Source organism: Etheostoma cragini, chromosome 2 (assembly GCF_013103735.1).
Source record: "Etheostoma cragini isolate CJK2018 chromosome 2, CSU_Ecrag_1.0, whole genome shotgun sequence".
NCBI classification, from domain to species: domain Eukaryota; kingdom Metazoa; phylum Chordata; class Actinopteri; order Perciformes; family Percidae; genus Etheostoma; species Etheostoma cragini.
Window position 1 is genome coordinate 4,476,387 of NC_048408.1, and position 25,442 is coordinate 4,501,828.

General features: G+C 39.5%; 1 protein-coding gene across 3 annotated transcripts in view; it reads right to left on the reverse strand.

Annotated features, from left to right (window-relative positions):
- dnah6 (dynein, axonemal, heavy chain 6) overlaps positions 1-25,442 on the reverse strand; it is a 55,941-nt gene that overhangs the window by 15,930 nt on the left and 14,569 nt on the right. For all 3 annotated transcript variants that reach the window (XM_034897152.1, XM_034897160.1, XM_034897164.1), the window contains 33 exons: positions 25,202-25,339; positions 23,820-23,987; positions 23,577-23,725; positions 20,876-20,983; positions 20,584-20,710; positions 19,930-20,142; positions 19,627-19,848; positions 19,324-19,446; positions 16,509-16,691; positions 16,063-16,206; positions 14,643-14,864; positions 13,298-13,445; positions 12,885-13,042; positions 12,128-12,259; positions 11,684-11,855; positions 10,380-10,526; positions 10,169-10,242; positions 9,890-10,044; positions 9,204-9,435; positions 8,969-9,121; positions 8,082-8,222; positions 7,227-7,469; positions 6,844-7,011; positions 6,409-6,644; positions 5,458-5,602; positions 4,615-4,731; positions 4,209-4,332; positions 3,768-3,964; positions 3,182-3,385; positions 2,344-2,469; positions 2,096-2,260; positions 1,278-1,345; positions 926-1,106 (listed from right to left, as the gene is read on the reverse strand). In XM_034897152.1, the coding sequence (XP_034753043.1) occupies positions 926-1,106; positions 1,278-1,345; positions 2,096-2,260; positions 2,344-2,469; positions 3,182-3,385; positions 3,768-3,964; positions 4,209-4,332; positions 4,615-4,731; positions 5,458-5,602; positions 6,409-6,644; positions 6,844-7,011; positions 7,227-7,469; positions 8,082-8,222; positions 8,969-9,121; positions 9,204-9,435; positions 9,890-10,044; positions 10,169-10,242; positions 10,380-10,526; positions 11,684-11,855; positions 12,128-12,259; positions 12,885-13,042; positions 13,298-13,445; positions 14,643-14,864; positions 16,063-16,206; positions 16,509-16,691; positions 19,324-19,446; positions 19,627-19,848; positions 19,930-20,142; positions 20,584-20,710; positions 20,876-20,983; positions 23,577-23,725; positions 23,820-23,987; positions 25,202-25,339 (5,283 nt within the window). The remainder of the gene's footprint in view (positions 1-925; positions 1,107-1,277; positions 1,346-2,095; positions 2,261-2,343; positions 2,470-3,181; positions 3,386-3,767; positions 3,965-4,208; positions 4,333-4,614; positions 4,732-5,457; positions 5,603-6,408; positions 6,645-6,843; positions 7,012-7,226; positions 7,470-8,081; positions 8,223-8,968; positions 9,122-9,203; positions 9,436-9,889; positions 10,045-10,168; positions 10,243-10,379; positions 10,527-11,683; positions 11,856-12,127; positions 12,260-12,884; positions 13,043-13,297; positions 13,446-14,642; positions 14,865-16,062; positions 16,207-16,508; positions 16,692-19,323; positions 19,447-19,626; positions 19,849-19,929; positions 20,143-20,583; positions 20,711-20,875; positions 20,984-23,576; positions 23,726-23,819; positions 23,988-25,201; positions 25,340-25,442) is intronic.

Consider the following 25,442-nt stretch of genomic DNA (forward strand, 5'->3'; position numbering starts at 1 on the left):
ATGGAAAACCAAAAAAAGCGAGTAGACCCGAGGCGAGTCGAGTAGATACCACGCAGTGGAAAACCGCCATAAGAGAACGAGCTCCGCTCTCTCTACCTGCCACTAACACTGGCACAGAACCGTAATGCCCCTCCCCCACAACTCTCCTCCAATCACAATCAAGTATAGTATGCTGACTGACAGGTTTCTAGGCAAATCACACACTCATTAACAGGCAGAACGTGTTAACTGAGATCTCCTAAAACTGGAGAAAGGTTCTGCCTGTTAGTGAGTGTGTGCTGTCAGTCAGCCGCTATACTTGCAAACAAATGTGAAAGTGAAATAATATCATACAATTGTGAAATTATTACTTTTTAATGTTTGTGTTTTATATATCAGTTCAGCATTTTTCAATGCCAATATGTGTTGTATCAATTCCAAATTATATTTTTAATACCACAGGTTACGTTCACTGTTCTAGCTCAATACACAATGAACTATCCTGAGGATGTGCCATTTCTGTGTCTGTAGCTTTAAATGCTATTGAGGAGGAGAGAGCAAGGGGGGGGGGGCATGGTGGAGGGTGGGGGTGTAGCCATGACCACCTGCTATGTTTTGCTTGTTTGCAAGCCATGGTGTCTCTCTCTTTTTCATGGACGGGCCAAATTCTCTGGGCAGGCAAAGCCTGTCCCCTCATGATGTCATAAGTGGAAGAATCCTGATTTGCCCATACAAGCTTTCATTTTCTCAAAGGCAGAGCAGGATACCCAGGGCTTGGTTTACACCTACTGCCATTTCTAGCCACTGGGGGACAGGCAGAGGGAACTCATATCAATGATAAAAAACCTCATAAAGTGACATTTTCATGCCATGGACCCTTAAGTGGAAATGATGATTTGTATATAATGAAAATATCTATATGCCCTTTGCCTGATTTAAGATTCACCTTTGACTCCTGGAGAGTTTGAACCAGCTCCTCATTGTCAAGTATATTTCCCTCAGAGGTGAAGAGAAGCTTAAGGATGCGGTCTTCGACAGCTTTTAGCTGGTTGCGGTCAGCGTTGATGCGCATAATCAACTCATTCCTCTGTTGCTCCAGATGTGGACTCTCCAGTTGCACCACATCACTGAGGGAGAGAAAAACGTTAAGCAGAAAGATTGAGGTAGAGAAAAGAATTTGGGGGAAAGAAAATTGATAAAATCTAAATATAACTAGCTAAAAATAGTCAGAGATTATGTCAAGCGTAAAGTGCAAACAGTCATTACTGAGGTACAGAGAGTTGTACAGTTGTATGTACCTTAGCAGTTGGTCTTCCAAGCCAGACCTGGTAACTGTGAAGTTGATAATTGTAACTTTGATGCACACCTGAAGGGAAACAGGAACACACACACACGCGCACACGCACACACACACACACACACACACACACACACACACACACACACACACACACACACACACACACACACACACACACACACACACACACACACACACACACAGTGAAAGCCACAATTCCATGTGTCCTAGAAACAATTTGCATATCAATCTACTGCCATGCCACTTTTAATCTTTTGTGTATTTGACAGCTGATATCCAACACTGGGTTCATGTTGTCTAAGTTACTGCCTTGATGCACTGCTGGTTTGAACTAACACAGGAATAAAGGTTGGCATTCACTTGATGTTGCTGCTCTCCTGGGCTGGCGTTGAATAAAAGGCCATAGTCAGCGAGCTGGCAGGTGACTACATCTCTACAATTCCAGCAAACTGACCATAGCTGGTGCCATTAGTGAAAGCCAAGCAGTAATTATACCAGTACAAATGTTATTTTCTTGTACTGTTTCTCTCGGTCCACAAAACATGCTCTTTTTTGCAAGCCAATAAATATCTGGTTGCTGTTTGGGGAAAAACCTTAACGCAACTGACAGTGGTGTGTTGGTGTGCATCTAATTCAAGACTCTATAGTGAACAGGCATCGCAGCAGATGCACAATTAATGCCAGATTAACCAAATATGGACATTTAAAGGAGAGAGAGAGAGAGAGTGTGTGTGTGTGTGTGTGTGTGTGTGTGTGTGTGTGTGTGTGTGTGTGGTGTGTGTGTGTTGTCCTTGCCTCTGGTAGGTAGTGTGGGTTGGCCATCTTGGTGGTCATATAGAACCTGAAGTTTTTGTCATAGTCAATATCTGAGTCGCCGAGTCGGATCAATGTCCGTCCACCAGTTACAAACGTCTGCTTCAGCAGGATGGGCTCCAGAGCTGGATCTATGGTTTCCTTCAACTATACACACACAATACAAAAATGTACATTCATACCCAATCGTTAATAAGAATGTTATTTTTTGGTTTTTAGTCTGCTCCTACCTCCTCTAGAAGTACAGGCATGCCCATGCGTATGGCATTCTCTAGGGTACGGAGAAAACTTGGGTCTGTTAGCTTGATCACCTTCAGACCATGCTTGGCCTCTTTAGAACGGATCCATCGGTTGGCCTGCGGGTGAAAGAAATAACCTTTCACTAATTTGATGCAAATGGCCTTTTTACATGTTTTGTATACAAAAATACCATATTAAATTCTAGCATTTGATACAATAAATAAATGTTATCACAGTGGTAAAAACATACACACAATACTGTATGCGATCATGCTCAATGTCATACATGAAAAATTACACAAACAACTTATAAACCCATATTTGCATTCCTCCGTCTATGTGAAGTAAAACAGAACATCTGTACTCAGAAAAATGACAATAGACAGAGTTACAGGGATTGAGGAGAAAAGAAAGCTAAAAAATGACAGGAGTTAGCTGAATGGAGGCCTCAAAACTCAAACTGTGGCAATAAATCTATCCTCTACATGTTTGTAAGTCTGAGTGAGCTAGTTTCTGTCCTTTCTGTGTGGGGAAACTTGGAACTTGCTTGTGTGTGTGTGTGCGTGTGCGTGTGTGTGTGTGTGTGTGTGTTTCCTGGGGCAGGAGCCAGTCTGTGACTTTGATCGTGTCTAACAAAAAGTTCTATTTTGAGAGAGATTTTTGTTGTTGCCTTTACTCTGGTACCGCATTATTAGTATTTACTTGGGTTTTCAACACAATGTATGAAACTTGGAAAATGCAAGTCCCCAAATAATAACAAATTATCCTACTAATCCACGCCTGAAACATGCTGAACGAATGCTTCTTGCATCCCAGTTTCTAATTCACCTGATCCTGTGGGTCGATCATAAGCGGCCAGCGGCGGCCCTGGGTCACCAGGATAGCGTTTTCCGTAGAGACGGCATCACGAGGGAGACCTTCTGTGTTCCACTGGCGGACAACAAATGGGTCACCCAGAATGTTGATCAGGCTGAAACTGGAACTGATGGGGATGTTCAGTTCCTGGCACTGTATTATCCACTGGTCAATTAGCTGGGGAAAGGGGGCACACACACACTCACAAGAATGAGTGCATTCATTTTTTTCTTTGGTTGGTTTTCGTATCTTGCATATTTTGTAATGTTCCTCCTTTCTTAATAACTTTCTTACAACTGTATTCAACAATGTACTTCTGCAGTTTAATAATGTACAAACAAAATTAGGTTAGTTCCATTAACATATATTTATTCTGTTCTGGGAATTGCATCTTAAAGCAGAAGTACAATACTGAGACACAATTGGGCTTCATTGGCTGACCTAAGAACACCTAAACGTAAAAGAGTGTAATGTATTGCAGCAAAGTGTAAGACTATAAAGTGAGCTCATAGAGTAGTCCCTAAAAGCTCTGGATGGCACCTAATCCCACTGTACCCACCAGCTGTCTATAGTGGGAAGTGAACGCTCCATAGTAGGCCACACAAGCAGCTGCAATGAACACATTCCCCACAACGTTGATGATCTCTTGCTCAAACAAGGCAACACTTTGTTCCCAGCGTACTTGCTCATCACCTAGGGCAGAAGTTAGCTTCCCTGCCCTGGCCAACCGAGCCTCCGTCAGAGCCATGGTGTAAACTTTAGGGATAGAGAGCAGTCACAAAGACAGAAGAAAAAAGACTATTAGCTAGGTAAATCCTGACAGACATTTTTTTTTTCTTCAATTCCAATGGATGATAAACTCCTTAAATACTGAAAGTGATAGCATTAACGTAAATGAGAGCTATTTTGCAGATGTTCAATTCATATAAAATATGAAGTGGGGCAGTTTAAAACTCAGGATAAGTTTAATAAGGTTACATATAAAAGGCACAGCCCTTACCCAACTTCTCCTTTTCATTTATGCTGCTGTCAAACTTATCCTGTAGGACCTTGATCTGGTTCTCCACATCCTGAAGCATTTGTTGCTTCTCCCTCAGTGTTGCCATAGTGATATCTAGCTCCTCCTACAATGGTCAGAATAGTGGAAGAAAGGAATGGGGGAAAATACTATTAATGGAGCATTTTAGAGAATTTTGTTTCTCAATGTTTTTTCTCATTATTTGGTCCAGGGTAATATATGCAGGGTAATTTTGAGTGAAAATAGAGAATGGATTGGTACTTACGTGAAGAATGCTTTAATTGCAGTAGACTTTTAAGCAAGAGTATGTAAAGCACATTTCATAAATGGTACTTGCATGTATATTAAAAACCTGAATGCCTACTGCCCTCTACTGAGTGTTACTGACCTGTGCCTTGGCCAGTTTTTCTCTCTTGGGGCCAACTTCTTTGAGGACCCTGGAGTAAAGATCCATTGCTCTGACCCACATGCACATTGATCTGCAGGATTTAGATACCTTCTCTACCTAACAGCAATAACAAAAGAATGAATTCACCAAGCAGCAAATAGCACATTGTGTTATGTTTCCCACAATCTAAATATCCAATGTCCAATTTAGGGATTGACCGATACTGCTTTTTCAAGGCCAATACAGATTATTAGTGGTTAATAAAACCAATAATCAATATTTGGAACTGATAAGCATTAATAATGAAAATTAAATTTTTATTAAAAAAAAAATAATTTACTGTATCGGTTATGAGGCAAATAAAACGCTGATGGAGATCATCTGCAAACCGGCAAAAGAATGGCAAAAAAATGACAAAAAACGGCAAATCAATCTATCCCTAGTCCATATGACCATTTTTATCTAACCTCATTATCAAAACTTAAGCAGTTATTTTTTTTTCAGTTTCTATTCAACGCTCACACTTACACACTATGTATGTATGTACAGTGAGTATTTATGTATATTGTATGTATGTATGTATGTATTCATGTTTGTATATGCTTTATTTTATTTTCAAAACATAACTATATATAGTGTATTTTAGTTGAATATTATTCAAATTATCATTTTATGCTATTGTCATTTCCTGTTGTGAAGAACTTTTTTCAGTATGTTTTAAATGGTGCTGTACATATTTTTATTTATTTTATATTATCGTTATCCACAGTCTGTTTACTCTGAGCCCTGCTCCAAACAATCTGACTGACACATCCGAGTGTTTGGCATGGAATTCAAACAAACCTTCTCAGGTATGAAATCAGGGTTGTTGACGTATTTTTGCAACTTCTGCAAAATCTGAGGCTTGATATTGTCCTTGTTGTAGTCCGTCAGACGCTTAAGGAAATTGGCATCTCCCAACAATTGCTTGGCATTGGGCCAGTCCGGTCTGTGGGAAAACAGGCATGTTAGTGGAGCAGTGAAAAATAGGGCCTAAGACAATCACTAATAATATGTGTGCATGTGTGGCTTAATTTACATTACGTGGTAAACCCTTACTGAAACATTCAACTGCTTTTTTCAATTGACATAAGAATGAACAAAGGAAGAATAAAATTTTACTTATAAATAATCAAGGGACATGCTAATGTAAACTACTGTAGGTCATGATACCATAAATACAATGTAGGGATTCTACTTTGACATCCAACAAATACAAATTACATTTAACAGAAAAATTCACATCACAACTTAGAAAAAAAAGAAACGAAAAGAGTCTGATTTATCAAACAATATATCACACATTCATGTAATTTGACCTCCTGCTAAGTCAGTGAGAGTTCTACATAGTGCTAGTCTGCGGCGGGAAAAACAGCAGGTAGTTGATAGTAAGAGTAGATAGGATATTGGGAAGGATTGGAGTTAGTGCAGCAATGCAGAAGTTTAATAACCGATGGAACTTAGAGATTGATGAATGCTGAGTCATGAGATGGCAAGTAATCTCTCTGGATGCTGACTACAAAAATGTAGGATTAAAAAATAGGCCCAAAACTTAAACATTTGGCAGAGTGCCTGCAAAGCAACAGAAAGGATTGTGATTATTATGATGTTCCTCATTTTTGGAATTACTAAAATGATGGCGATAACAGATATTATACAAGCCAGTTGGCTACAGTGATGATTGTGATTATAATAATAAAACGTCTTTGAGGGAGACAAGTCTTGTATTTTAGGGTGAGAGAGAAGCACACTGACTTGCAGCTGAGTAGGATGCAGACGGCCTCCATGACGGTCATGACCATGTCTGGGGGTTTGGTGAACACCTTGATCTCAGAGATATCAGCCTTGTCAAGAGAATTAAGGGCCTGGTTGGCACCCTCCAGGGCTGGCAGAGCCTCATCCAGGTCCCTTTGGGCATCAGCGGCTATCTCCTGGGTGTATTCAGCTTTGACCTTGGCCATGGCCTCGTCCTCTGTCACTACTTTACGCACCTGTTAAAGGGATATTTCTTTATGATATATACATACACATAAACTCCAGCAATAACAAGAACAGTATTATGATTTTCAGTACCTTATAGGAAACAACAGACACCTATGAAAGCTCGATTGTACTACTACGATGCGTGCGTGCACGTATTACGTAGTACTACACACACACACGCACACACACACACACACAGACACAAACCTTGTCAGCGCTCTCCTGGTCTACAGCCAGTTTCTCCATGAGGGCATCAACATCAATAGATTTTTGTTTCAGCACTGGCTCCAGAGCAGACAGGTCCACTTTCATTCTATCCACAAGCACATTGGTCTCCAGCAGTTTGGTCAGACCATTCTTCACACGATCCCTGGCCTATACATAAACAACACCCCCCCCACACATACACACAGGTATATTATGCATACAAAGCTTTTAGACAACTTTTAGACTACAAAATAAAGAAAGTTGTTCACAATAACTACAAATCACTAGCTAGAGCAACTAGCTGCTGCTTCCTCTAAGTTTACAGTTCATCATGACAACCACAGCCTTCAACTCATCACTTGCATTTTCATGATCAGACTTACAAGCACTAACTGCTGTCTCTTCTCATCTAGCATGGACAGGTAGAGGTTGATGAGCTCCAGGTAGGAGGTAGGTGTGGTGTAGTATCGGCGTCTCAGCTCTGAGTAGAAGCGCTCAGCCATATCAGTAACACTCACATGTATCTCCACGCACATGGCTGAGAAGCTCTGCTTCAGCTCGTCATTGCCAAAGTCCACATTTTGGAAAAAGGTCTCAGAGACAGAGAGCAGCGCCTCACGAGGCCACTGGGTACCCGCGGAAAAGAGGAAGAAGTGAGATAATAAGGATTTTTTGACATGATTATTCAATAGAATAGCAATGCAGAAAGCCATGCAAAAGTACAAATACAATAATTGAGGCATTCTGTAAAGATTAGCAATTACAAGCTTCCTCAACTGAGATAAAAAAAAAATAGCTAATTGCTAATAAATGAATATGATTCCATTAGTATAAGAATATGGATAGGAATTCATAAACTAAAGGACAGGTGAAGGGAGAGATAATAGTTGTAAAATAAGAAAACTGCAATATGAAGAAAGTAGGGTCTGAAAGGTTATGTCAGAGTGGAAAAAAACTATTACATTTGGGGTATAGCTGCGAGGAATAGCAGCATGGTTGAAATGCAAGATAGATTGAAAGAAGAATGGCACTGTAGACTCGTTCAAGACAAGGAGAGTGACATATCCTATGTATCCCCACAACCTGCTGTGTACCATCCAGAATATGGGTATTTATATTCTATGGTTTTCTATGTATGATAATTACATAATCATATTATATTCCAAATCCCCAAACCAAAACAAAGTAAGTATTTATGACTAGATATGGTCAGGAAAATTTGACCAATCTCAGCATACCTGCACAAACCAGTCAATGGTGCAGCAGTTAACCAGTGAAGGAAACATACGACAGCGGGACCTGAAGGAGTCACCCACAGGACTCATACACAGAACGATGTGCAGCTTCTCCCGTACACGAGAGATGAAATACTGGAAAACCTGAGGGCAACACACACATACATATGCAGAGACTCCATAATATCTGAAGCTTTGGTGTCAGCTGGCAGATGACATTAAAGGCTGCTGTTTTCACACAGCTTGTTTGCGGCCACAGACTTTAACCGACTGCTTTTGACCCGACTATGGCTATTTTTGCCCTTTGTGGGAGGCACTGTGTGTTGTTTTAAAAAAATGTTATGGATCAAATTAATTATCTTAGTTAGACATGACAGCAAGCAAATATAAAAACGCTTCAAGCTTTCCTTTATCCCAACGTCTATAACACTAAAGAAAACAGATAAGAAATTAGGTTTATTGTTATGTACTCCATAAGGCATAAGGCACTGTTGCATTTTGTTGTATGCATAATGCACTATGGTTTTTATGAATTATTTCCTCATTTATAGAATGCCTATGTATTTATATATTTTACCTCAAGAGGCAATTTAGATGTATGTCATTTACTACTGTCTTGTTGGCTACATGTTGTCTTAAGTTGATTGCAGCTCTGTGTAGCACTATTGTCTAAGAACAAATTCCCCTTTCGGGACATTAACGTTTATCTTTTCTTATTTTGGTAACGACAGCTTGTGATACTGATACTAGATTTTAGGTGGACAAATCTGCCAGTGTCTTGGATCAGACAAATCTCTCAGAAATTTAGTTTGGCACTTAACCCAGTGCTTGTACATGTTGCAGATATATACAGTGTTATATTTGTACTTTTTTTTACAGTGTTTATGTACCTCATCCCTGTTCTCCTCACTTATTCCAGCCTCTTTGGCTTTAGGGCGGGTGGCAGCTAGTACTTGTTCCAGCTCATCTTTTTCAAAAAGGTTGGGCACCTCGCCAGAGTTCAGCATGTTGTTGATGTCCTCCAAAAACTCTTCCACCACAATCTACAACAGGAGAGTAGACACCTCTAAGGTTTAAAAGCAGTCTGCAGGCACCCAAATGTTCATATCAGTTCATCCATCATACCTGGGTATCTGTAAAGAGGAACACCATATTATTGCCCTCCACACCAGCCATCTTATAGAGTCTTCTCAAGTCTTCATGGAAGCTGTCATAGTTGTAACCTCGACTCAGTTCAATCTCAAAGCAGCGGTACCCACACATGTGGGATGCCAAACGAGTGAGCGACTGCTTGCCTGTACCCCCCACCCCCACCAGCAAGGCATTGCCTCTCTCCTGGCGAATCATGCGGGAAATTCTACAGTAAAAGATAAGAAAAATAGCAATGTCCTTATTTTTTAAACAAAAAAGTAGGATTATTATATAATATATGATTATGTTGTTATTGTATAAAGTTCACAGGTTCATGTAAGCCACATATCCTTTTAGAAGGGGTTTGAAAAAGATCGTGTAGCCCCACCTACTGACTACAAGCTTTTATTGTTGAAGATCAAATTTCTGTGGAGTGAAATGCAGTGACACAACAATACTGATAATTATATTATACATTTGTATAAGCAAAGTCTTGATGTACACAAATAACATAATCATCAATAATCAAAGCACATCCAGAAATGTTAGTCACCTTACCATCAGCAGCAACATATGTGTGACAAACACTACTTGAGCATGTCACAGTGGCTTTCTAGATATTCGTTTCTTATTGTTGTAACTCTCTTCTCACAGTTTGTAGCAAGTTTGTGTGTACACACCTGGAGACATGCTCGACGGCGTCCTGGAAGAAAACCAGCTTTGTCTCCTTGGAGAAGGTCATGTTGTAATCATCAAGGTAATCTTGGAGAACAACCTGAATCTTATTCATGTCTGTCAGATCCTCATAGAGACGATCTTCTTTCTCTGCACCCACCTACAGGGATTATTAGATGAAGAGCAATTGTAATAAATACATGTTGTCAGGTATTTTGGTTTCAATCTAGAAATCAAAATTTCTGAATTTGTCAAGCATTTTCAATAATAAGAGAGAATCTGGCCTTGATGAAGTCTCCAAATATGATGGGCTGAGTCACAAAATATAAGGGCTCCAAGTTAATGCCAAAGTATTTGCCTGGTAGTAAGAGAGAGAGGATCAAAGGACGGCTATTGCAAAATAATAGCAAGTGGAAAATGGCTGGACTGAACTGTGAAAGTGTGTGCATTTAGAAAAGTGAGTTATTGGGACAGCCTTTGTGACAGAGTTCTTACTGGCCATCTCAGAGACGATGGTGTTGAAATAGGTCTTATCTTGGTTGTTGATGAGTCGGTCGTGGAACACTCGCTGACACTCATGGCAGAAGAGACGGAAGATCTGGTTCCTGTCTCTCACTTGACTCGGCTCACACTGCAGTATACCTTGACATTAAGAGAGGTCAACAAGAAGATGAACGGAAAGGAGAATTGTTCAGTTGTACTTATTTTAAATGTATCATACTGTACATAGGAGAAAAAGGATATAAAGAAATAAGTATAAGGATGAAAAAAGGGAGCTCATTAAAATTTCTCCAAGAAAACAAAAGGAAGAAAAACCAAGAAGAGCACAACAAAAAAGTAAGACACAGCTTGATTGGATAATAATTTTCAACACAGTGGAAAACGTTATGTTGAAAATTCCAAACGTATGGAATACATAAAAAATATAAAAATAAAAAATTTAATTAAAGCTTAAATGGTTGGTGGGAAATCCTATATTGTCTTAAAGTGTCTCCAACAAATGTTGATTCTGCTCACTTTTAGCAGCTGCTTACCTTACTCGTTATGAAGCATGTGAAGACGCAAAGGATATATTGAAAGTACAACAAAACAGAATTGAAAAAATAAATTGTGTAAAGAGAGGCCATGTGATGTCAGTGATATAAGAAAATGGAAAGAGCGGGTGTCAGTTTATTACCCCTTACCAATGGTATGTACTGCTAAGGGGAACTGTGTGTTTGAGTAATGCACTCTAGCTCTATGGAACAAGTGGTGTACAGAAAATTGTCGTAGAAGTCACTTCAGCTTATCTTCATGCTATAATGATGCCTGCTGGGTTAAGGAAGAGAGGGAGGAGGGAGAGAGGGAAGGAAGCAGAGAAGGTGATGGTGCAGACAATTTGGGAGCATGAGGCTGAGACAGGGCCCATAAATGTTGGTATTGTGGCTTGAAGAGATAAATCACAGCTGTGCCCCAAGCTGTGGAGGTACAAAGATTTAGACACTCTCTGTATCTGCAAGTCTCTTTCAGCAAAGCTACAGTTTAGTTTGTGCTGTTGAGGAATAGAGAGAGAGTACATGCTGAATGCCTTAAACATTAAAATGCATACTGACTGAACAGAAAAATTGGACAGATTTGGATACAAGGTACTCAAGAGATGTCAATTCTGCATAAAGGTATCCACAACTGCCCAGCCCCTGAACTTAGCTTATGGGCTGTTAGTCGCTAGCAGTTGTGACAACTGCAGCGGATGTTTGAGGAGCCCTGGGTGTCCAATGAGCTGATCTGAATGTGTGCTTGTCTGTCACAGCGTGTCTCACCTTGGACACACTTGGAGAGGTCCCGGAGATTGAATACATAGTGGGACTTAGCAGGAGTGGGCAGCAGATCTACACTCAAGCGGTTGTAAATCTCCACAGATGCATCCACAATGTGATCGGCACATTCCTTCACCTCCTGGGAAAACTCACTAAAGAAACCGCTCAGGATGGCCTAAAGTAAGGTTGGGAGGGAAAAGAGATAATAACAAACATTAAAGAAAGAAGTGTGATAACAGTGGAAAGAGGGTGAGATGGAGAAATGAGAGAGAGTGAGAGAACAAGAGTCAGATATCATAGCAATAAGGGCATGAACATCCTACCTTCTGGCTACATAATATTTCCCCTAAACCAGTAAGAACAAAATCCTTTATTACAATTATTATGTTTTTAACATTAAATGTAGTCACATTCTTTGAAGGTGTCTGTCTATGTGTGTCTCCTCACTTTGAAGATCTGCTTGAGACTTTGATCTGAGGGTGTGGGAAGACACAGCATGCTGAAGTGGCGGATAAATCGGGGGGTCACCGGATTGCGCCCCCCTCCTGGAGGAGCACACGCTGCCACAATCGTCATATCCTGGAGGAGACGTAGAAAGGAGGAGTGGAGAGAGAAATGTAAAAGAGAGAAAAGCTAAACACGTCTCCCCTCAAAACCTTCATCACATGTCTACATCAGGTACACAAATTTAAAAAAAGTAAAGAAAAATGACACCCGTAAGCCAATCTGATGTGTTAACAATACCAATAATTATACTGCTCTGAAGTCTGACATTCCAGCATCTGAAAAGCTGTAGATAGCTACGTACAACTATATTAGCATGTCTTTAGATTAAAAAATCCATAAAATCAATATGTGTGTGTCAAACACACACAGACACACATGATGAATGGGGTTCTTATATAAATGGACTAACCTTATTAAAAGTCCAAATGAAATTACGTTGATGATAACTGTGCAAAAACAACAAACACCTCATTGCCAAAATGTGTAAATGTTAAACATTCTCAATCTAAAACTAAAACTGCTCCAACTGAATACAGAAAGGTATGTTTACTTGTCTGTTTGTAGATTTATAAAATGGACAGCCACATAAGTCACTTAAACAGCTATCAGCTAAACTCCAAGATATATGCACATACATAATCATAGCCGCCAAATCTGTTGTTACAATGTAGCTCATTTTATTTGTATACATTCATACCTGAACCTCCTTCCAGAAGAACTTGTTTCTGTCATAGAAGCCAGAAAAGTCCTGAAACTGGCGCAGGAGTTCTATAGGGGGCTGAGAGCCATAACTGTCGAGTTTAGGCATATTCAGGTCATCAACAAAGAGCACTAACTTCTTGTTACCAGGAGCACCTACAGGGAGGGGAAATTAAAAGGATAAGGAGAGAAGGAGAAAAAGGTTAACGGATGTACAGATGCATACAAAAGGATGATACTGTCTGTATGATATCCAAAACAGAATCAAGGACCACTGTATGACCAGATAGATGAATGGATGGTTAAAAGAACAGATAAACTGTCTCATTCAAAGACCGTTGCATGCAAAGCACAGACCCCTCCACTGCAGTATATAAATGGTATTGTGGTAATGCAACTGCAAGCCAATACCCATAATGTTTTTTCTCTTTCTCTCCAGTTTGGACTCAATGATCTCCTGCGTCCGGGCAGAGGTGGTCTGTGCCGAAAAGTTGATGTAGATAGGGACATATCCTGCTTTTTCCTGGATACTGTTAAGTAGGCCCCGAGCCACCACCGACTGTCAGGGACAGATACATTCAAACACTTTTAAAACATTGACAACTTGAATTTTTTTTTTTTTTTATTCCAAATTTGAGGATTAATGGTTAAGCAAGCCAAATCCGCCTTAACGTAGAAAAACTCAGCACCAACGCTCTCATTTTGGGGGTATTTCATTTGGATTTTGTAATGATCTCTACAACCACTGTAATTCTTATACTTAAAGTTTACATAAGTGGGTGCAGTATTTATAGGGTTGGTTGTATTAATGATTTTTGTGTGTATTCTTAGTCTTCATTTAATCATGATATCTAGCTATCAGTTCTACAAATGTAATCAGGACGGTGGGTGTAGACTACCAGGTGCCATTTACAGTACACATTGACTCACAAGACAAGATCTAAACTCGAACAAAGAGGCAACTATTAAAAGCATGCAAATATTTTATTTACAGCGTTTTCCCAGTTAATCCTTTTAATAAGCATAATGAGCTTCTGTTACATTAGTACTACAACTGGAGGTCACACTGTGTTTACTGAAACACCTGGTAATGCCAGAAAAACTACTACTGGGAAGTGACCCCAGGTGTTAGCTGTAGTAGGCCAGCAATACAAAGCAGATACCCCTTTAAAGAACAAAACTGCACTGAGCACCTATCTCTCCCTCCTTCTCTCCATCTGTATGCAACCTCATTCTATTAATGCATGTTACTAACTCGACTTCTTCCCTTTCCCGGAGTCTTGTCCTCTCTCGTCCCTCTCCTCTCTCCTCCTGTTGTTTCATTCAGGTGTTTCTGGCTCTGGATCTCTGTCTGTCTGTCTGTCTCTCTCTGTCTCTTTCTCTGTCTCTTTCTCTCACCCCTAACCGATCAAGGAAGATGACTGCCCACCCTGAGCCTGGTTCTGCTCGAGGTTTCCACCTCTATAAAGTTTTTTGTTGCCTATGTCGCTAAGTGTATGCTCTTGGTGGGAACTGTTGGGTTCCTGTAAATAATATCACAGAGTACGGTCTAGAGCTGCTCTTTTATGAAAAGCGCAATGAGATAACTGTTGTGATTTTGCGCTATGCTAATAAAATTGAAATTGAATTGAACTGGGCATATAATGATCAACATAGCGCTGTATCTGGATTCTTTTGTTAAATTCCTATGTATATCCATTGGTCAGTGCGCTATGATTTAAAGTACAGTATGAAAGTTCTATCCATGAATCCTTACCTTGCCCACTCCAGTGCTGCCAGTGAAGAGGACAGAACGTCGCACAGATAGCAGTTTCTCCATCAGGTAGCCGTAGCGGACAGTGTCTGTGGTGGGGACTAGCATATCAAAAAAGGGTTGCTCCCTGTTGTATGTAAATGAAGGGATTAACTTTTCCCATGACTCCAGACGCTTGTGGTTAAAGGGTATGTACGAACTCCACAAGGTACCATCCCTCGGGAGCTACAGGGCACACATAAAATGACATTAAACTTAAATACACACAAAAATTAGGCAAATAAAGTGCAATGAATGTTTACAGAAATGTATACACGTGCCTTTGTAAGACATTATGCCATTAGCTTTAAAACCTCCACACATTTGACTTGATTTATTTGTTATGTGACACTTTGATAGTTTTCCCAGCATCATGTGAATTAGTATTGTGTCATGTGCCAGCCATCTTTGTTTTTCTAAATCCTGCTGTTAGTAGTGTGTGTGCATGTGCCCACTTCTGTGTGTTTTCCCTCAAACTGCACAGCTGGAAGTTGGATATACTGGCTTGATCTCAAGGTACACAAAAAATCTTATACAAAACAGTTCTCTGAGCTAAACGATATTTAATTGCCCAAATACACACACCACCACAAAATGCAACATTAGCTCCAAAACAAATGTGGAAGCATGTCAGATGTTTCTGATTATACTCTAAAGCCTTCATAAATCTTTCCCTTCCATGCTCACTCCACCTTGATGTAAGTTAGCCATGTTCTGCTCTACTGTGTTCTGCCTTTGGCATTAAGGAATTTCCTCAATCACCTGCCACTGCTGCCAACCAAGACAAACCTCTCAAACAATTAACTTTCCATTTCCTGTTAGGCAGAAGGGATCAAAATGTCAGCCCCCAAGCATCTACTTTAAATTCTTTAAAGTTAGCATTGTAGAATAATGATATGCATCATTGCAATTTTATAACCCTGGCACTAAACTTTTTATCTGGTTGACCTTTCCAATATCTTCCCTACAACCTATACGTATTACAGTTTTACAAAGATGTATGATATCGATGATCTTTCTTAATGCCTTTTCACATGAGTAAGTGATATAATAGGAAATAACCCTTTTTGGACGAGCTTTACTCTAGTGAGAAACATTCAGTGCCAAAAATACTTTGATTTAATATAATATCAGCTAACCTTCAGGCCTTTTCACATAGTTCATGCTAATGTCTGCAAATGCGTTGTATCATGGATTTGGCTGTAATACAGACGAGGGGGGGGAAGACTGCCTTGAGTAGCAGAATTTTAACAGTAGAACTGGGCCTGTAAGACAAAGCTTTGACTTTTTGTCTTTATGCATTACAATATAGTATATTGATAAAGCCCTCAATACTGTCCATCTATCTCTGTATGTATGAGTGGGTGTGGGCACAGGTATATACCGTAGCATTGCTGTTGCCTTCTAACTGCTGTTTGATGAAGTTGTCAAAAGCATCCCAGTGAGAACTGACCAGGTTTCCACCGACTGCCCACAGGTAGCAAAATATGAATGTCTGACACAGAATATTGTTAAGAAGTTTGGAATCCTGACACCAACACAAAAACAGAAAAAGGGAAGCAGCTCTGTTAGTAAGTTATAGCATGGTTCAAAATTAAGTACACACACTTGTATTGACTGTATGCAGTTGTCGTGTCCAATCATCAACAAGGTATTGGTGACATTTGAGGTCCTGCCTTTTTCATCTGACCTTGCCCCCTGAATGTTTTTAATTATAGTGTTGAGTTATTGTGCAAAAATGTCCTTATTTGTACAGAATGGTCCTGGTGTAGCACCATCGACAGAACTGAAATAGACTTAAGTGAAAGATACATGTTGTGTTCAATGTACCATTTGAAGGTCTGGCCCTCCTTCGCCCAGCAGCAGAGCCTCCAGCAGGGAGCACAGAGTGGTGACTTTACTGATGTCCACCTGTCGCATCGCCTGGGTACAATACTTCAACACAAACTGAAGACCCTTCTCCACATACTGCTCAAACAATTCCAGCAGGTATGTCCGCACCGGGTCTGGGAGCTAGAGAGACAGCATGGAGTGAACAGAGGCAGACAATTGTAAGGTTATGAAGTAATCTTAAGAGATGTTTATCTACATAATCATCGATTCAACCTAGTTAGTGTGATATAGTTACAGTTGAATAGTTTTGACATTTTAACTAAAGTGTTCATTTATTTTCTTGCCAAGAGTTAGATGATACAAGTGAAACCACTCTCATATCTGTCCAGGAAATACAAAACTGCAGCCTGGGATGGTTATTTTAGCTTAGGATAAATGACTAAAAGCAAGGGGGTCACATCTACCTTGACTCTGTGCATAGGTAAACATTTGCCTTCCAGCATCTCTAAAGCTCACTGGCCTCTATTATCTTTGAACAGTTAGAGAGTGAAAGGCTAGCTGTTTTCAGTCTTGAGTGGTATTGATTTTCAAATTAAGTGTTGAACTATTTCTTGAACAGGTACACAAGCTACTTATTTGACATAATTTAAAACGTAAAGTATGCAATGTATACAATGCTCTCCCTGTCCCCAAGAGACATAGAGAAAACACTCTCTCAGCTAAAATAACTACGGTTAATGAAAATCAACAAAAAAAGTAATTAAACACTTGAAAAAACTCTGACTCCAACAACTCTACAAATTTGTTAAAAGTGTAATCAAAGTTTTCCCAAACAAAGCAGAATGTAACACTGAAACTAAGGACCTAAAAATGTTGCTTGGTACAAAACGGATTGAAGTATCTTAATGGAGAGGTTGAAATACTCAAAGGTGGGAGACAAATGTGGAGAGAAAAGAGGTGAAGGCACAAAGACACACATGCAAAAACAAATGATAGATTTTTAGTAGAGCTGGGCAGCGATTAAAAATATCGCGATTAATCGCATAATTTCCCCGATTAATCGCAATTTATCGCAAAATGAAATAATGAATTCAAAAGAAGTGTATATAGTGCAATTTTTTTTTTTTATGTTCTGCCATATAAATAAAAGTGCCGTGCCAACTTAACCCTCTGAGCCCTAAGGCCATTTCAGGTTCACTGTCTGGATTTATTTTATAATAACTTGTAAAACATCAACCCTGTTGTCTACAGTCAAGATATGAACATCATTTTTTTCAGGACAAACTGGGTTATTAGAATATTTGGGTTGCAATGAGGTCACTTGAATTTTAAAAATGGTTGTAGGACCTTAAAGACAAAAAATAAATAAAACGGAACACTAATGTTCCAGATATGTATTGACATCACAGACAGAGAAGTAAAACCTCTAAAACCCTTCTCATATGGGAGTCACACTGTGAAGAAATAACCATTATAACTTATACAGATGACAAAATACATACATTTATCAAATAAAGTCCAGACGCTTTAGCCATCATGACATTTACTAATGCCAATAATCAACATAATAATGACATATGTATTGATATTACACCCACAGCAATGCTACACAAGCATTTGTGTGTCTAAAACAGTTCTCCTATAGGCAAAAATAAACATAATAAACATTATAACTCATATAAAGCACATACTATTTACATTTCTTCAAAAAAGGCCCAAATGTATGATATAGAACATAAATGTATGACAAATCTCAAACCAGTGTGGCCATTTCCTCTATAAAACGGTAGTTATATATATTGTGCACTATAGCGTCTTTGATTGCATACTAGCAAATTTGACTGGGAGTATTGGCCTCTTTCAGCCTCCATACTCTTTGGATGACGTTGTCTCCCATATATGGGCATTCTATTGGCTTTACTTCCGTAAACAACAGAGAGCAGACACAGAGCCGCGAGCTAGCGGCATAAATGGCCGAAAACTCGATGCATTATGGACATAAAGTGGATAAGTCTTGGATGTGACAGTTTGGATTTAATGCTCAACGACCACGAAAAAGGCTGGAAGTTCCAGGCTGGATGGAAAATCACCTGTAGAGGCTAGAATGACCCGGAAGAGACCTCCGTAACCGCTAACTCGTTACCTTTTAGACGCAACTTTTGGTGAGTTTCTGTGTTGTGTGGTTGATCAATTATTAGACTATGAATCAGAGGTGCTGTTTTTGCTCGTGGGCGAGTGTCTCGGTCTCAGGTCTTACAAAGCCTGTGAGAAACAAACTTTTACAGTAATAAAGAAATAATAATAACTGCGTTAACGCGGGATAACAAAATTGTCAGCGTTAATTAATGAATTAGTTAACGCGATAATAACGCGATAACTTGCCCAGCCCTAATTTTTAGATACATACATCAAACAGACTAGTCTCAATTAGACACTGAAACAGAAAGATATACAACAAGAGAGAGAGAGAGAGTTTAAAATTAAGGAGAGAGATGACCCACTCACTGTGTTGTTAAGTAACCCTAAAAGGCTACAAGGGCTAATGTTGCTAGCTATAAAAAATAGATTGATGTGAAGTGCTGTCATCAACATTTATGGTAATGATTAAGTTATTCTGCTTATAATGACCAAAAAGCCACATTAGCATTCATTCATGCATTCATTCGGTGCACAAAAAGTCCGTAACAAAAAGTTCCACAAAGAGAATATACAATATATTAGATCATGAGCACGCTTTTAGCTACTTTTAAAGGCATTTTGCAATCACATACAGTTACAAGACATTTGAGAATGACAGAGACACAGTATGTACCTTTGTTCCTAGACCATTGCTCCATGTCTGGACATAGGGCATCCACTTGAGCTCATTTGGGTCAATATATACCATCCCACAGCGGCTGACTGTGGCTGGAGATGCTACAGCCAAGTCCTGGACCTGAAAACCACAGTTGATTAAATAGACTAAATAATTTGATCTAAGAACAAAAAACACTGTAAAACCAGGTAATTATTCACTAAAGGAATTGACTGAGCTGTTTACTCAGGTGTGACCTGTCTTCAACACATGAGTTTAAAAACTGCTTATTGACTGCTTATTAAATGTTCTAACTCTAACCTCAAACATCATATGTATGGATGGAGTAAGCTTGATTCGCTCGCTGTTAGCCAAACAGAGCATCTTATTGTCATCCAGCACTGTGTTCATGTTCTCAATCCAGAGGGCGTCAACCGGCCCATCGCAGATCACCCACTTGTGGTCGTCAGTGGTGTCGCTGACTGCATCACGGACACTCAGCGCCATCAGTCCATCACGCCACTCCAATGTTAATGTGTTAACCTGAGGGGTTGAGGATAATAATGAATGTAGAGAGATAGAAGTGAAGAAACTGTTGTGAAAAGAATTTTCTTTTTGCAGTACCTCTCCATATAGCTCTCCCATTGTGACAGATTTGGGGTTGAGAATATAGGTCCTGACATGTTGATAGAACGGGTTGTTAGCCTTGTGCTCCGTGCCTTGAAGGGTCTCCAGTGTGTCTGCCAGAATGCTGAACACAGTGGTCTTACCTCCACCAGTAGGCCCTACCAACATGACACCATGACGCACTAACATGGTTTCATATAGCTGGATCACCTGGTCATAATAAAGAAGTGCATGGAGAGGAATGAGGTTATGTTTTTAAGAGGGATCCGTTTTACAAAACAACTAAACACATACAAGTGTACTACTATATCAAAGTGAAACAAACAACGTATAGGAATTGACTTTATATTGTTATATTATATTGACATTATATTTTTGCACCTTGTTGTATTTTTGTAATTTATGTGAAGCAACCCTTTAAAAGATTAGGTTGGCAATATTGTACACTTTTGTATAATTATGGGATGAACTAACACATCCAGTAGTTGATTTTGTCTATTCATGGGATTTGTTGATGAAAGAAAGAAAAATTAAAGCATAATACAAGCCTCATCTTAAAATGTATATATTACATGCAAAGTGTTTTACAGAAGTAAAAATATTTCCAAGGTAATACAAAAATAAAGCAACATCCTGTTTAAGCCCTTGTACCTTCTTGGTCATGCTATCCAGTGGCTGTAGGTTTCGTTTAACCAGAGACTCCAGGATGGTGGTGTACAGCACACCGTAGTCATGTTCAGGAATAATCACACCAGGGAAGAGGTCAGATAGGATACCACTGTATAAACACACATATAGTATACATGTGCGCAATAGAAAAATAATTGTTTTCACATAGAAAACACAATTTTCTCAGTGAAACTCATCTTACCTGTGTAGAAAATCTAGGTGTGTGTGTGTGTGTGTGTGTGTGTGTATTTACCAAACTGTGTGATTGGCTTACCCAAACAGCACTGTATCATCAGTGAGGAACTTTGGCAGGTTGGAATCCCTCAGGGCTCTGATAAGAACCACATCCTCACTGAGATGGGGGTTTTGTCTCTTTAGTGATCTAAGAACACATGCATTGTTACATTCCATTATATGCATTTCATGTGAAGTCTGTTACTGCACACATCATTAGACTGTTTTACTTGTTTATTTATCCTTTTTATTTTCTTCATTCCTCACTACCTCTTTGCATACTCAAGAACAATCAGAGTTTGCATGTTGATAACTAGAAACTACATTGAACTACTGGTCAGTTTCAGAAAAAAGGCATTGAGATATCAAGAAAATCCATAACACTTTCAACATAGAAATTGAAGAGTGGATTGTAAAATACGATGTACAAAAAGTAGTTTGTATAGTCAACTTTTTCATTTTGAGAAGCCCATGTATGGAATACCATTACCACACAGCTAAGGAACATCACAATAATCAAATTCCTCTCCAAATCCATTAAGCATTGGTTATTGACTATTTAAAGGGTTCTGTCCCTTTAAATAAAAAAAAAAACTGAAGTGAAAATAAATGCATCTCTTTAAAGAAGTCAGTGCGCTCATCTAATTGAATAACATAGGAACATTTACATTATAATGAGGAAATTCATTACTGGAAAATATTTGAATTACATGAGAAATTAAGTACAGATATAATAAGCAGGCAACATAAATTGATGATTCAATATTGCACAATTTGATCTTTGCGACACACATGGTCTGTCATTAAAAACAAAGTAAAAAAACATTAGAGACGTTAGAGTGGGAGATAATGAATGTGCTCTTAGCGTGGAAGAACCAGAGTAAGAGGAGTAATATGTAGGCAAAGACAGACAATGAATCACAAGCCAATTCCAATTCCCTGAGCTTTAGCTAATATCCAACTAGTGAAAGCATAACTTCACTACAACAAAGCATCCATCTCTGCAATGGACTAAAATAGGACAACTGTGTACGTTTTATAACTGAGTGTATATAGAGTGCCTTGCAAAAGTACTCTGCCCCCTTGAACTTTTCAAGCTTTGGCCACATTTCAGGCTTCAAACAAGATTTAAAACTGTATTTTTTTGTGGAGAATCAACAACACGTGGGAAACAATTATGAACTGGAACGAAATTTATGGATATTTCAAACCTTTCAATAAAGGAAAAACTGAAAATTGGGCGTGCAAAATTATTCAGCCCTTTACTTTCATTGCAGAAAACTCCAAAGTGAGGATGAATGATCCGATGTTGACCTAAATGACTAATGATAATAAATAGAAATGTGTAATCAAGTCTCCGTATAAATGCACCTGCTCTGTGGTAGTCTCAGAGGTCCGTTTAAAGCGCAGAACTAGGAACACACCAAGCAGGTCCGAGATACTGTTGTGGAGAAGTTTAAAGCCGGATTTAGATAAAAAAAAGATTTCCAAAGCTTTAAACATCCCAAGCAGCAGTGTGCAAGCAATAGTATCGAAATGGAAGTAGTATCGGACCACTGCAAATCTACAAAGACCCAGCCGTCCCTCTAAACTTTCAGCTCATACAAGGAGAATACTGATCTGAGATGCAGCCAAGAGGCCCATGATCACTTGGGATGAACTGCAGAGATCTACAGCTGAGGTGGGAGACTCTCTCCATAGGACAACAATCAGTCGTCTACTGCACGAATTTGGCCTTTATGGAAGAGTGGCAAGAAGAAAGACATTTCTTAAAGATATCCATAAAAAGTCTTGTTTAAAGTTTGCCACAAGCCACCTGGGAGACACACCAAACATGTGGAAGAAGGTGCTCTGGGCAGATGAAACCAAAATCCAACTTTTTGGCAACAATGCAAAACGTTATGTTTGGCGTGAAAGCAACACAGCTCATCACCCTCAACACACCATCACCACTGTCAGACATGGTGGGGACAGCATCATGGTTTGGGCCTGCTTTTCATCAGCAGGGACAGGGAAGATGGTTAAAATTGATGGGAAGATGGATGGAGCCAAATACATGTACATTATGGAAGAAAGCCTGATGGAGTCTGCAAAAGACCTGAGACTGGGATGGAGATTTGACTTCCAACAAGACAATGATCCAAAACATAAAGCAAAATCTACAATGGAATGGTTCACAAATAAACATATACAGGTGTTAGACTGGACAAGTCAAAGTCCAGACCTGAATCCAATCAAATCTGTGGAGAGAACTGAAAACCGCTGTTCATTAACGCTCTCCATCCAACCTCACTAAAGTCAAGCTGTTTTGCAAGGTGGAATGGGCAAAATGTTCAGTCTCTCGATGTGTAAAACTAACATTACAGCTTACAGCTATAATCCCAGCAAAAGGTGGCGCTACAAACTATTAACTTAAGAGGGCTAAATCATTTTGCACCCCAATTTTTCTGTTTTTTATTTGTTAAAGTTTGAAATATCCAATACATTTCCAAATAAATGTGTCCCACTTGTTGATTCTTTACAAAACAATACAGTTTTATATCTTTATGTTTGAAGCCTAAAATGTGGCAAAAAGTCAAAGTTCAAGGGGGCCGAATACTTTCGCAAGGCTCTGAACGCATCTATTTCTGCAAGAATGCTAAAGTCAAAATGGTCCTTAGGGACATGCGTGAAAAGGTAAATGTTTGTCTCCATAAGAATGGACATGCGTCCGTGTGTGTGCATGAGTGTGTTGCTCTGACCCAGCCATGACCAGAACAGACTTGACAGCTCTCATCCCAAAGTCGTAGTGGTCCTGCTGAGACAACTGCTCAGAGCACAGCTTGTACATCTGGGTCATTTTCCTCGCTAGAGTCTTACTGGACTGGAACCCTTCTGAGTACAAAATCACCTGAAGGATGGGAGGGAAAAAAAGCAATGATTAAAAATGTGAAGAGAAAATAAGCAAGCACTATAGAACAACGCACACGCAGATAGCCTGTTACCTCAGCAATGAGTGCGTAGTTTGGCACCATCATGGCTATGGGTCTAAAGAGAGCTTTAAGGTTGTCGGGTAGCTCTGTTCTTCCAGCATAGCCTGGGTTCATGGTGATGAATGCAGCACACGTCATCACCAGCTTGATCTCCCGGCCCTCAAATTGAAACCTTGACAGCTGCAAAACACAGTGTTAGATGTGAGATGCTGTTTATGTGTTTATGTGTGCGTGTGATGTCTACACAAGCAAGTCAATTCTGCATGTGGCGAGATGTATGGACCTAATTAACAAGTAGTTTTTCTTTCACTGGGTTTAAACAGATTGCTGAAGCGCTACCCACTTCCATTTTGCACCCATGTTGAGCAATTGTGCTATTGCAGCTTTTTCATTTTGCTCTGTTCCACAAGTTGCAGGCAAATCTTGCAAGAAAACCTTTTGATAATCCAATTTAAACCATATAGAAGACATCGGCAATAGAACAGTTATGATCTGATACTAAAAATTGATAAAATATGCATACCCTGCTTGCCAACCATTTTGAATTTCCTGCCCCTTTCCCCAGTTTCCCGGATTTTTACATGTTGAAAAATCAACATAGCCCATTCACTATATTTATTTAGAAATAGCTGAGTGTCATTGGTGTTTGTTTGTTTTTTTTCATCTTTTTTTTCTATCTTCTTATGTAAGCGTACTTGTTCCACACATTCATTTTTATAAGAAGAAAGAGTGACAGAAAGAAGCAGGCAGACACACACATGCATACTTTACATGGTGGTGAGTCCTACATCAGCATGTAGCCTACTTTGCTTGTACTACTACTAAGCCCAAAACAGTTAAAATGGCTGGCAGCAACCACAACAACAACATCCACGCTGTATTGAGGAAGTTGACCAGCTGACTGATGGGAGATAATAGAAATTTCAGCTCTTCCTATCATTGTGAAGCAGAATTAGCCAAGTGCTGGATTGTTCACCCACCAATAGGGAACGTGAGCTAGGTTAGTGAGACAGGTTTGTTTTACCCTTCTGTCGTGCCAATAATTTGAAAGGGCCATGGCCAATGGAGAAACACCAATAATGAAGTAATTACACTAACTCCATCAGATAGTGACAAAGCGTCAGAGGGACAGAGTTTTGATGTTGTTGGGCTGGTCCTACGGTTCAGACATAAATATGAAGCTAGATATTTTGTTTTTACAGTGACAACTGGAACCATAGACACATTGGAACAGTAGACTCGGTTGTCTAATCGTCAACTGACTTCATCTTGAGAACTTTGAGATTATCATTTGCTATTACTTAGAATTTTAGGATAGTGCCGCAATGTTATTTGCCAATAAAAGTGTCTGGAGAACTATGCAAAAGTAGTGTTGTATGTGAGTGTGGGTGTACCTTATCTGCTTTGGCGTTTCGTATGGTTATGAGCTGCTGAGCGATGACGGACAACACTTCGATGTCAATCCGGTTAAATTCGTCAAAACAACACCAAGCACCTGACTGAGCGAGCCCACTGAAGAAGCGCCCCATCATCTTGAAGAGAGAAGTGTGACAACATAAGAGAAAGAAATCTCAGTTTTGGCTTGACATTTCTACTTCTATTTCAAAGCGTTGTTTCTTTAAGTTTGTCAAATGA